The 12,688-nt window shown below is 36.6% G+C and overlaps 2 protein-coding genes and 1 pseudogene across 3 annotated transcripts; 2 read left to right on the forward strand and 1 right to left on the reverse strand.

The window, feature by feature from the left end:
• The first annotated feature begins 1,656 nt into the window (after positions 1-1,656).
• Positions 1,657-4,464, forward strand: LOC133693977 (G-type lectin S-receptor-like serine/threonine-protein kinase LECRK3; annotated as a pseudogene).
• Positions 4,370-8,165, reverse strand: LOC133693978 (uncharacterized). 2 transcript variants are annotated; one of them, XM_062115374.1, is made up of 4 exons: positions 7,923-8,165; positions 7,733-7,821; positions 5,268-5,417; positions 4,370-4,676 (listed from the first exon to the last, which is right to left on the reverse strand). In XM_062115374.1, exons 1-3 carry the CDS (start codon positions 8,095-8,097, stop codon positions 5,286-5,288), a joined length of 396 nt encoding a protein of 131 aa, XP_061971358.1. In that variant the 5' UTR covers positions 8,098-8,165; the 3' UTR covers positions 4,370-4,676; positions 5,268-5,285. The 2 variants fall into 2 exon arrangements, with proteins under 2 accessions (XP_061971358.1, XP_061971357.1); XM_062115373.1 differs by lacking the exon at positions 4,370-4,676 and having other exon boundaries at positions 5,011-5,417; positions 7,923-8,164.
• A 1,362-nt stretch (positions 8,166-9,527) lies between these two features.
• On the forward strand, positions 9,528-10,808 carry LOC133693471 (protein LEAD-SENSITIVE 1-like). The gene is made up of 2 exons (XM_062114690.1): positions 9,528-9,736; positions 10,020-10,808. Exons 1-2 carry the CDS (start codon positions 9,604-9,606, stop codon positions 10,349-10,351), a joined length of 465 nt encoding a protein of 154 aa, XP_061970674.1. The 5' UTR covers positions 9,528-9,603; the 3' UTR covers positions 10,352-10,808.
• Positions 10,809-12,688: the final 1,880 nt, after the last annotated feature.

Here is a 12,688-nt window from a genome sequence, read left to right on the forward strand (position 1 = left end):
TTTTCCCCTTCTTCTTCTTCTTCTTCTTCTTCTGTTCTACAAGGCAATTCCTTGCCTAAAATGCAAATGTCCATTCCTTCGCTCAAGCTCAGTTGCAGGGCATTATTGGTGAATCGAAGTCCAACACAACGGTTGGTGACAGTACATTGTTGCAAGTCGCCATCAAACAGACTAATTGCCAGAAGTGAGAAGACCAGAATGAGCTAATTAGTTTGTAATTACATGGAGTATATCGAGCAGAATTATGTTAAAAGGAAGCCTTTACAATCAAATTGCAAACAAACGGAGAATATATCATTTATCATAGTTAAGGTACATTTATTTGAAAAATATCTTAAACATTTGAAATATATATACTAATAAATTATCAAAAGAAAATATTTTTCTTTCCAATTATCCGAAATAGAAAAAAAATACTTTTTCCATCGTAAAACTATTAACTCATGGTGAAATGTTCCTAATAATATTTTTCAATCACTTTAATCAGCATTACCATTACATCACCATCATCTTCATCACAAGTGTAACATCATTAATATTATAAATATCATAGCTATGAGGAATTTTTTTTTTAATATTATAGCATTTTTTTTCTTTTTCATAGCACATTTGTAATAAATAAATTATAAATCCCCTCCAATCAGCAACCATGGCATGAAGCTGGTGAGAGAAGAAGCTTTTGCTGAGAAGAGCAGGTCAGCAAATGCTAGGTTGTCCCTTGACTCAGTCCTTGCCGTGACCACCTCAATTGTACTCTGAATAAAGTCGCACAGTGGAATGGAATACAAAATCAACGGTCCAATGAGTTCCACTTTTCAGTTTTAATGATCAAGGGATTGTTTATTTACCTAGCTAGGATTTACATATTGAGAGTAAATCCATCTTCAATCAAGTTTCAAGCACTCTATCCATATCCAAACTAGTGTATTTACGAAAAGTTTCTTAAATTCGAGACTAAAATGAAATCGTGGGGAAGAAAATACAATTTTTATCTTTTTTTTTTTAATTAAAAAAAAAACTTGAAAGTTCCCAGAATTAGTCAAACCTAGGACTCAGACATGGGCAGCTAACAGACGCCAAAAAGACCTGACATTGAAGATAGAATTTATTTTGTGCAAATCCTAACATTTTACAAGGAATTTATGTGGACAAACATCCATAACACGAGGAGTATGTTAGTTACGCAACATGGAGAGATGCTCTTTTGTTAGAAACTGAGGTTGCTAGCTAGGCTTTAGCATTTGAGGGACATCAGTATAAGCAAGCAAGTCGTTCTGTCTTGCCCTAGTATTATGCCAGGGTATTAGCATTGGCACTACAATCGATATTTCTTAACTAGTTGAAGCTGTCTGCAGGAAGCTAAAGATTGTGTCTTCAAAGCGTATTGAATGGTACTTGACAAATGACAAAGAATCTGCCGCGGAAAACTATCACTAAGAATAATCCTGCTGAAATTAGCAAATGGACTGTTCAAACGGGGGGTAGCAAGATGGAAAAAGCGGACCTGACCCAGGTAATTGCAATTTTTTTCAGTGACTTCACTGCATTGACTTTGAAAGCATACAAGTAAGCGCAAGGATTTCCACTAATTGGTAGGGAAACGCGGTGGATTTTATGGCTAGACTTTCATGTTGTGAGTGCCTGCCTTGACTGCTGGAAACCAAAGAAAGAGAATGGAGTGCTGGAACAATAGACATCCTTAAATTGACACTCACATACCAAACAAGAGCTAAATCCCTATCCATGGCTTCTATCATCTTTGTTCTTCTTCTCACTTCATCTTTTACAGCTTCAGCTCAAAGACAGACCACTATAAACCTAGGATCTTCTCTAACACCTATCACAAACTCCTCATGGTTGTCACCTTCCGGTCTTTATGCTTTTGGATTTTTCAGACAACGCAACGGCTATTCTATAGGGGTTTTTCTATCCGGGATTTCACTAAATACTGTTGTGTGGACTGCTAAAAGGGATGATGCCCCAGTCCCCAGTAATGCGACCTTGCTCTTCACCAGTGATGGCAGGCTTGTCCTGACATCAGCACAAGGGGATGAGACTTCGATAGTTTCTGCTTCCCGGCCAGCTTCTTTAGCTTCTATGTCTGATTCAGGCAACTTTGTGCTATATAATTCTGATCGCGAGATTATATGGCAGAGTTTTGAGCACCCAACAGATACCCTTTTGCCAACTCAACAGCTCAAAGCAGGGGCAGAGCTGTTTTCTCCTGTTTCACAAACTGAACTCTCAACTGGTATTTACCGACTCAAGATGCAAAATGATGGCAACCTTGTGCAGTATCCGGTTAATACTCCAGATACAGGTTCATATGCTTATTTTGCTTCTGGTACTGATGGGGCGGGAGATAATGTGACCCTAAATCTTGATCCGGATGGCCGTCTCTACCTGCTCAATTCCACAGGTTTCAACATAAAAAACATTACAGATGGAGGATATCCCACGAAAGAAACAATTAATATGATGAAACTTGATGCTGATGGGATTTTAAGATTATATTCACAAAATCTGACACGGAATGGAAACTGGTCAGCTGTGTGGTCTTCCACAAGCAATAAGTGCCAACCCAAGGGATCATGCGGTCTTAATGGATATTGTGTTATGAAGGATCAGGAAGCTGAATGTATTTGTCTTCCTGGATTTAAGTTTGTTAGCCAGGGAAATTGGACTTCTGGCTGTGATAGGGATTTCGATGCTGAAAGTTGCAAGGACAAGAATGGAAGTAGCACATACACCATGGAAGAGCTGTCTAATATTGTCTGGGAAGATGTTTCATACTCCGTTTTGTCTTCAACAACGAAAGACAATTGTAAGCAAGCCTATTTGGAAGACTGTAACTGTGAAGCAGCATTATTCACTGATGGGCAGTACTGCAGAAAGCAAAGGTTTCCTTTGAGATTGGGGAGGAGAAACTTAGAAAGTTCGAACTTGGCTGTCGTCAAGGTGGGCAGACCCATATCCACCATGGACAGAAAAGATCCTATAACCGAGAAGAACCTTGGCACTGGCAGGAAAATCCTAATAATAAGTGGTTCATTTGTTGCTTTTGGGCTTGCTATGGTGGCAATTTTCGGAATCATCGTTTACAGATATCATGTGTTGGCATATAAAAGGGTGCCCAATAATGATGGTACTGCATTGAATGAGGTATTTGCTCCTCGAGCTTTCACTTATGCTGCTCCTCGAGCTTTCACTTATGCAGAGCTAGAAAATGTTACTGGTGGTTTCAAGGAAGAAATTGGCAAGGGATCATTTGGGACAGTTTATAAAGGGATAATATCAAGTACTCGGAAGGTTGTTGCAGTCAAGAGACTGGAGAAAGTTCTAGCTGAAGGGGAAAGAGAATTTCAGAATGAGATGAAAGTCATTGGGAAAACACATCACCGAAACCTAGTCCGTCTGCTCGGCTATTGCCATGATGAACATCACAGGCTCCTGGTATACGAGTACATGAGCAATGGCTCCCTTGCTGACATGCTCTTCTCACTTGAAAAACGACCTTGCTTCCCTGAAAGGTTGGAAATTGCTCGCAACATTGCTAGGGGTATTGCTTATCTACATGAAGAGTGCGAGACTCAGATCATTCACTGTGATATAAAACCTCAGAATATACTAATAGATGAAAGCAGGTGCCCAAAGTTTCTGACTTTGGACTGGCAAAGTTGCTGAAGTCAGACCAAACTAAAACCTTCACCGGAATTAGAGGGACGAGGGGATATGTAGCACCAGAATGGCACAGGAATATGCCGGTGACAGTTAAAGCAGATGTTTATAGCTTTGGAGTTATGTTGTTGGAGATCACATGTTGTCGAAGGAATGTGGATTCGAGTCTTCCAGAGGATGAAGCTGTTCTCGAACAATGGGTTTACCAATGTTTTCATGACGGTGATATGGACAAACTTGTGGGTGATGAAATCGTCGAAAAGAAACAGTTAGATAGGATGGTTAAAGTGGGACTTTGGTGCACTCTTGATGAGCCATCCCTCCGCCCTTCAATGAAAAAGGTCCTCCTCATGTTGGAGGGGACTGTCGAAATCCCAATCCTTCCAAGTTCTTCTTTTTTTACTTCTATATAAGCTGCGTTTTGTGGTTCAGAATACGGGATTCATCTACAGAGTGTGGTATTTTATTTTTCAGGTCATGTATTCCTTTTCTTATAAAATTTCTATTTAGTATTGAGTTCCTTTATGTTTACGCAGCATTTGGGAGCTTCCTGTTGATTTTTCTTCTAATGTTAATGCCTGTAAAGTTGTTTCCCACCTTATCTCATGTGTTGGGATTATGGCTGGAAAACTGAAACCTATATTTTGGCCAGGTTTCTAGATGGGTAATGTTATTCTCAAGTCTCAACAAATACTGGCAAAATGTTCTTCAGAGTTGCAAAAACTTGTATTGAGGATACTCCACTTCTGATAGATGATTCTTAATCAATAAGATTACTCCACTGAATATGTTTTTGTTAAAAAGAAAAATTTCTTCCTTTGTTTCACTATCTCCATCAGATCTTCCTACACAGCGAAACATAGCCTCCCCCTCTCCCTCCTATAATCCAGAGGAATAGAACAACCAACAGATCAGTTGGTGCATGACAAAATGCTTATACAGTAGTGAATAAGATAAATGTTTTCCTGGCCAAGTATGAGCCGAGACTTCTCTTTCTCCTGCAATAAACAAATACTAGCCTTTTGTTCAGGACACAATATCTGCACTTCATTCCTTTTATCACTAGAGAGTAATTTCATTTACAGGCGAATTACACAAAAATCAGGTAATAACAACAGCGGACCATAAACCTTAAATCTAGCATTATTAATGGCATAAACAGCCAGAAGAATCAAAAGCTGGAGGACAAAATAAGATAGTTTTCACAGCATGTCGCTAGGTATTAGCAAGCCTGTCGTGCAAAAGTATAGCTATAATGATCTCTTAGTGAAATTCCATAAGAAAAAAGGGGGAAGAAATCATAAAGAAAAATGAGAACGAGAAGAACCATGGTGAAGATGAATAAATTAGCATCTAACTTGAATATTCATGGAACATCAGTCATTATATTCATAAGTGACACTACAGCTTCTGTACTTACAGTTTTAAATAAAAAGATTATTGTTTCAGTGTGAGATAGAAGAAACAAAACTACAGACCAAAGTATTATAAACATCAGCGTGGACAAGGAAAGTTGTCCTATCCAAATACCTTGTGTTCAGTATAAGATCATGTAAATCATATCTCTTGTTAACGAAAGCACACTGAACCTCTTTTCTTTTTTTTAATCAGCAGCATTTGGACACTTTCTCCAAAGCATCAAAAACATTTTGTAGAGTTACCTCCTCCACAATCACCACCTTGTCTCTCGATTTAGAACCAGAGCCTATGGATACCTGCCTCCGCTTCACCCCCAGCACCTGTTGGTTGAGAGAACCAAACTTGTGAACCTTTTTTGTACTAAAACAGAGGTTCTCTACATAAATGCAAGATATCACGACAAGAAATTGTTAATTTTCATAAATAACTCTTCAGTTATTCAACCATGTTTACAGTTGTGATTGAACAGTAAACACCTCATTATTATTTTTTCAGAAGATTAAATGCTCTAAATCACACTTATCGCTATGGAAGAGAGAAGCTTTTCATCTACTATTGGGCTAAGCCAGGGATCCCAGTTGATTATATCACTCATGAAATCACATCCTCTCTCTTAATGCATTTAGTCTTTCATCCTCTTTCAGTTTCAAACTCTTCCTAGCAATTCATGGATTCAAAAAGTCAGTAAAAAAATTATTATTACCATATGCGTTCAAAATTAATTCAATCCTCAACTTGCATCAAATACTTACACCAACTTGATGAAACAGGAAAATGCCAGATACACTATCATAATAAAAACTCCCAATAGAAGTTAACAAAGTGCCAGCATAATAATCTTAAGGACACGTGCCATGATCCCAAAAAAAGCATCAATATTTGACTGCTTCCAAATACTCTACATTAAGCACATTGATGCTGTTTTCCAACTCATTGCGCATGTCTAGAATCCAGCAAATCCATCATCAAAATACTGATAGGCTAAATATAAGGACTATAGATTCACCATTCCTTTTGCATGCAAGCCCAAAGACAAAAATAAAACCCTCTCTAATTAATTCATGAACCATAAGAATCCGTTCTACTGTTTCTCTCCAAAAAAATATAAAAAAGGCCACTTTCATCCACCACCCTCATACTACAAGTCTCCTTTCCTCTAGAAAATTCAGCCAAAACTGTACCAACTCAAAATATTTCTCTCCATATGCGTATTACCAAAACATCAAAAATTTTGACAGGCATTGATTAACATCACACATGCCTGTAAAATTTGATGAACTGTGAGAATCCGTTCTACCGTTTCTCTCCAAAAAATTATAAAATAAAAAGGCCACTTTCATCCACCGCCCTCATACTACAAGTCTCCTTTTCCTCTAGAAAATTCATCCAAAACTGTACCAACTCAAAATATTTCTCTCCATATGCGTAGTACCAAAACATCAAAAATTTTGACAGGCATTGATTGACATCACACATGCCTGTAAAATTTGATGAACCGTAAGAATCCGTTCTACCGTTTCTCTACAAAAAATTATAAAATAAAAAGGCCACTTTCATCCACCGCCCTCATACCACAAGTCTCCTTTTTCCTCTAGAAAATTCAGCCAAAACTTTACCAACTCAAAATATTTCTCTCCATATGCGTAGTACCAAAACATCAAAAATTTTGACAGGCATTGATTAACATCACACATGCCTGTAAAATTTGATGAACCGTAAGAATCCGTTCTACTGTTTCTCTCCAAAAAAATATAAAATAAAAAGGCCACTTTCATCCACCACCCTCATACTACAAGTCTCCTTTCCTCTAGAAACTTCAGCCAAAACTGTACCAACTCAAAATATTTCTCTCCATATGCGTAGTACCAAAACATCAAAAAATTTGATGAACCGTAAGAATCTGTTCTACCGCTCCTCTCCAAAAAAATATAAAATAAAAAAGCCACTTTCATCCACCGCCCTCATACTACAAGTCTCCTTTCCTCTAGAAAATTCAGCCAAATCTGTACCAGCTCAAAATATTTCTCTCCATATGCGTAGTACCAAAACATCAAAAAATTTGACAGGCATTGATTAACATCACACATGCCTGTAAAATTTGATGAACCGTAAGAATCCGTTCTACCGTTTCTCTCCAAAAAAATATAAAATAAAAAAGACACTTTCATCCACCGCCCTCATACTACAAGTCTCCTTTCCTCTAGAAAATTCAGCCAAATCTGTACCAGCTCAAAATATTTCTCTCCATATGCGTAGTACCAAAACATCAAAAAATTTGACAGGCATTGATTAACATCACACATGCCTGTAAAATTTGATGAACCGTAAGAATCCGTTCTACCGTTTCTCTCCAAAAAAATATAAAATAAAAAGGCCACTTTCATCCACCGCCCTCATGCTACAAGTCTCCTTTCCTCTAGAAAATTCAGCCAAAACTGTACCAACTCAAAATATTTCTCTCCATATGCGTAGTACCGAAACATCAAAAAAAATTGACAGGCATTGATTAACATCACACGTGCCTGTAAAATTCTCGAAAATCAAGCCAATAATCCTCTATCACAAAAAATTAAAAACGAATAACCAACTTATAACGAAAGGGAAATTTAAAAAAAAAAAAAAAAAAGGAACTTACAGAGCTAATGTAATCAAGAAGTGCAGCATTAGCTTCACCATCTTTAGCAGGTGCATCTATTTGCACTCCCACCGCTTCATCACTCAAATCTACATACAATATCAGGAAGGAAAAAAAAAACATTGAAGCTTTAATTTTTTAACCTAAACAAGAATCAAAACAGTCCTTTTGCATGTGTGTATAGACCCACCAGTGATGGAGGCGGATTTGGAACCGGGTTTGGCGTGGATGGTGATGGCGACGGAGGAAGGAGGGACTGCACGTATGCAAGATGGGAAATTGTTTTGGGGACTTGGGGCTGTGGGTTTTGACTGAGTTGACACGGCCGAGTTTGCCTTCGCTTTTCCTTTCTTGGCTGGAGCCATTTTTTTTTTGTACTTTTTTCCTTTCTTGTTTTTTTGCTCTAAGGTTTTAGTAAGCTTAAAGGGGGGTTTTAATGAAAACACAGAGAGAGGGGGGGTTATTTCATAAAATTAAAAGAGTATTTAACATTTTATAGTTTTTCAAAATACTATAAAACTTATTTTTAATATCAACATATTAAAATAATTAAAAATTTTAATTTTAATAAAAAATTGATTGAAACTCACAGCTCACTCATTCAAGTTTTCCTTGGAGAAGCCCCATTCAAACCTGGTATTTGCCTTAAATCCACTAATTTAAAACCTGAATAGACTAAGGGGTTAAATTGTGAATAGACTACGGTCGTGTGGAAAGAATATAGTTCCAAGACCACACATCTCACGTGGGGATATTTATTAAATATTTTTGGTGTAATAATGTTTATTATATTATTTTATTAATGGTTAAGATTTTTAGGTTTTTAGAAATTTAAAGGGATATTTGAGAGTGTCGTAATGGTTACTTTTAAAATTATTTTTTGCTCAGAAATATATCAAAATTATATTTTTTTTATTTTAAAAAAATATTTTTAACATAAGTACATCAAAACGATCTGGAAACGCCAAAAAATTAATTTAAAGTAAAAAAATAAATATTTTTTAAAAAAAATTTTGAAATGCAAAACAAACAAAGCCTTAGAAAAGTCAAAGATACAATTAGATAAATCAAGCATAATTTTTAATATACTTATTGGATCAAATAGAAATTTTAACAAAAAATTATAAAGAGCTTGATTTTATTAGATTAAAATTTCATGATTCTAAGATCGGTAATGCCTTCAAATAAATCTTAGAAAGTTATTATGCAAGATTGTTTTTATTTACATTATTGTATTTTGATTATTTTTTTATTTAAATTAAAACTTTTAATTTAATTAATATTTTACTAGTTAGGAATGTTAGATAAATTATATTAGTTAGGTAAGTTTTAATTAGAAATTATTTTTTATAAAGGATGTTCTTAGTCTATTATCAATATAAATAAAGATTTCTAATTTATTTTGAAAATATTGACATTTAATAAAATAATAGAGAGTTTTTTCTAGTTTTCCCTACAATTTAGATCCATAACCTTGAGAATATATATCCCAGAGAGATTTTTTTTTTTTATGAACTACCCTTTATCGTATAACGTGGTTCTAACTAAACATGAATGGACAGAAAGAGAACAAATATGACATTGTGCTCCATTGACCAGGTCATTAATTATTAGAATCAATGCTGCTGCATGTATCTTTTATTTTATCCTCTTCGATTTTCATTTTTTCTTATGGATAGAAGTATCTTGTTGATAAATAGAGAAAATGTTAGAGAATTAATGGATAGAGAACAGATTTCGAATAGAAATTAATAGAACCTATATACGTCCTTGAGTCATAACAGTACTGTCGAGAGGGAGGTCTCTAAAAGCTACTGATATCGAGCACAAAAGGCCACATCCTGACCATTAAGCTTGAGAGAAATTAAGAGATGGCTGGTTTCCTAGACGATGTTGCTGATATGGTAAGATCACCATTCTTCCGAGAGATCGAGGTTAGTGAACTAAAAGCTGGCGATCATATCTATTGCGGGAGGAAGCTAGGCTTCGTTTACACTCATCATGGTCTGTTTTTTTTACTTTAAGATTTATATTTATGGTTTTTATTTTATGTTTATATGCGCCTAAGGCTCAACAGCTCAAGGATTCTCCATTACTATATATATATATATATATATATATATATATATATATCAAACATTTTTCATGATGTCCATATATCCTCCATCAACATGCATGGTTTTGAGTCCAAGCATTTTGATTAATTATCAACTTAGAAATCCTATCACGAATTATAAAACTATAAAATAACTTTCTACAGTCTTACTCCCTTGGTTATCGATGAAAGGAATATACATTGGAGATGGGAAAGTCATTCACAACATGGGCAAAAATGGGAGTGGCAAGAAAAAGGCATGCAAAAGTCGTCCACAATGTGGCTATGATGGAAGAGGTGGGCTGGTGGAAACCTGCGTGGAATGCTTTCGAGCTACATCAGGATTCCTTACAGGCACAAAACTCTATCTCTTTCTCTATGGAGTACCCAAATTGGAGTGTGAGATCCGTTTACGTACCTATTGCAGTCCAAAGCAATCTAAACCGGCCGATGAAGTTGTGGCCAAAGCAAGAGAGATGTTAGAATCAAAAAGGCAAGGTGGCACGCTATGGCTTTTTCTTTAACAACTGTGAGGATTTTGCAACATTATGCAAGACAGGAACTGCCTTTTGTACCCAATCTGAATTATTGTTTGGTAGAGTTGGGTACCCCATTCTGAAGCAGCTAGTGCAAAGCAGCTGACCAGAATGTGTGCACACGGCTTCCGAGTAATTGAGTCCTGCCTGCACTCAGTCTGTATATGTTTCTGCAATATATATATAGCAATATCGATCTACCATAATTAATATGCCGAGAAAACTTCAAGTCTATCTTGTGCTGGGGCTCGGTCTTGGGATCATATCAATATGCAAGTGTGTCTGCATGTCTGTCTGTCTGTCTATGTTCTCTCTTTCAAGAATAAGGTTGCTATCGAGTTGTAACCAACGAAGATGTCGTGTAATACTGCTAGCTTTCTCCCAAAACAAAGCATGCATGGAGTTTGGTCATGTTCTTAATCGCAAGTTTAAAGAATAAAACAAAAAATTATGGCTAGTCTCGATGATATTGTTACAATTTATTAAGCATTGATCTTCACAATAAGTATGATGTAAAACATAAATCGAAGTATTTTCTTCTTCTTTTTTTCCTATATCAACAATCCAATCACTATCTTTATATTTAGAAAGCTCCATATTATATCTCAATGACCAAAAAAAAATGGCATCGTTTTGCATTCCTTTGCCTTATCTCGGGATGCATTCTCCGGGTTGTAAATGAGATTGGCATAGACTCTCCATAGATCTACTCAAACATTCTACATGATATCAGTTCAAGTGCCCAAGCTCCCCTCGAATCTTTTGAAATTAGTTGAATTAACAAAATCATCACCTCTCTCATCTTTCACGAGGAGCATTAATCTCTCTTCCACCTGGACAAATTTCTTCAAGACATCACTTGGAATGCTTTTTTTACGAGGAAAAAAATATATCATCCTATTAACTTGATATCGGAAAGTAAGTTGCAATCACTTGGCTTCGTTACCAGCTCAAGTTGTTGCCAATAAAAGCTAAAATCATCCACATATAACCACAGGATAACTTATGAAAGTTACTCTCAAGAAAATACGAAACAATGCGAGTATATCATGCTCTAAGTGCTTGCTTTAGACCATCCAAAATCTTTTTTGACCAGTAGACCCTTTCAGTCCCTCCAGTAAAGCTTTCAGGTTGTTCAAAACACATCTCTTCCTCAAACAGACCATTCAAAAAGAAAATTCCACATCTATTTGATAAATATTCCAATGAGTCGTATAGTCAAAGAGAAATAATCATACGAAAGGTATGAGGTTCTAGCAAGATGAGCAAAAAGCTCATGGTAGTTATTTTCGAACCTCGGGAAGGTTCTTGTTTTCAAGTGCGGGTCTTATAATGGGATTCTATTCCAAACTTGTCATTGAAATCTCCATTTTACATCAGAAATAAGAAACAAAAATTCCATAAATTGGAGAAGATGTGCTATGGCATCCAAAGAATTAAAGGGCCCCTAACATCGGTGGCAAGAATAAAAAACCAACAACTTATAGCTCCAAATAACAGTACATGGGCGATGACAGCCATCATGGTAAACAACCAAGAACTTTACAGCCATCATGGTCAGTCTCCTTTACTTGGACACTTCCCTGGTTAATTTGTTTGTTCAAGACTCCAACAACTTCAACAAATGTATCTTTTTGGCAGGAATATATATAGGCGATGACAGAGTCATTCACTTTATAGGCCCAAAAGCCGAAGGTCCCATGAAGGCTTGCAGAAAAATGTGCTATACAATAAAAATGCATCATGGAGTGGTGGAAACCTGCCTCGATTGCTTCCTCTCTGGAGGATTCCTCTATGTTTATCGTTATGGGATGAGCATGCGGGACCTTCAACTCGGCTCTCATGTCCTCTGCCTACCTGCAGCACCAAGGAATCGAAACCAGCGAGTGAAGTTGTTGAGAATGCAAAAGAAAAGCTGGAAGATGGTTTTGTTACGTGCAACCTCATATCTAACAACTGTGAGGACTTCGCAACGTTCTGCAAGACAGGAACTTGCTTCTGTCAGCAAGCTAACCGTCGGTAGACTTTGCCACGTAACTTGTTGTGAAGCCTACAGCAATGGCGCCATCGATCTCTGATACAAACAATTGAGCCCCGATACTCCCTCTTTCTAATAGATTAATACTATTCCTCCCCGAATAAGTTATCCTGGACAGTTAGGTCGGGTCCTAGTACTGCCATCAAGTAGCTCGTGTTTCTGAGAATGAGGGGTTTTCTGAGAAACTCATTCGGGAGAAATATTCAAAGACAAACTACAACCTTCATCTGTTATCAACAATTAATCGTAAAATACATGTTGGTGCTTGCATTTTAACTGTTAGAAAT

This window comes from Populus nigra, chromosome 5 (assembly GCF_951802175.1).
Source record: "Populus nigra chromosome 5, ddPopNigr1.1, whole genome shotgun sequence".
Lineage (NCBI taxonomy): Eukaryota > Viridiplantae > Streptophyta > Magnoliopsida > Malpighiales > Salicaceae > Populus > Populus nigra.

Coding starts and splice junctions, on each gene's coding strand:
- LOC133693471 (XM_062114690.1), top strand. CDS start 9,604: ATGGCTGGTTTCCTAGACGATGTTGCTGATATGGTAAGATCACCATTC. Junction 9,737..10,019: donor CTTCGTTTACACTCATCATG/GTCTGTTTTTTT, acceptor TATCGATGAAAG/GAATATACATTGGAGATGGG.
- LOC133693978 (XM_062115374.1), bottom strand. CDS start 8,097: ATGGCTCCAGCCAAGAAAGGAAAAGCGAAGGCAAACTCGGCCGTGTCA. Junction 7,822..7,922: donor CAAATCCGCCTCCATCACTG/GTGGGTCTATAC, acceptor TATTGTATGTAG/ATTTGAGTGATGAAGCGGTG. Junction 5,418..7,732: donor TTCTTGATTACATTAGCTCT/GTAAGTTCCTTT, acceptor CTCAACCAACAG/GTGCTGGGGGTGAAGCGGAG.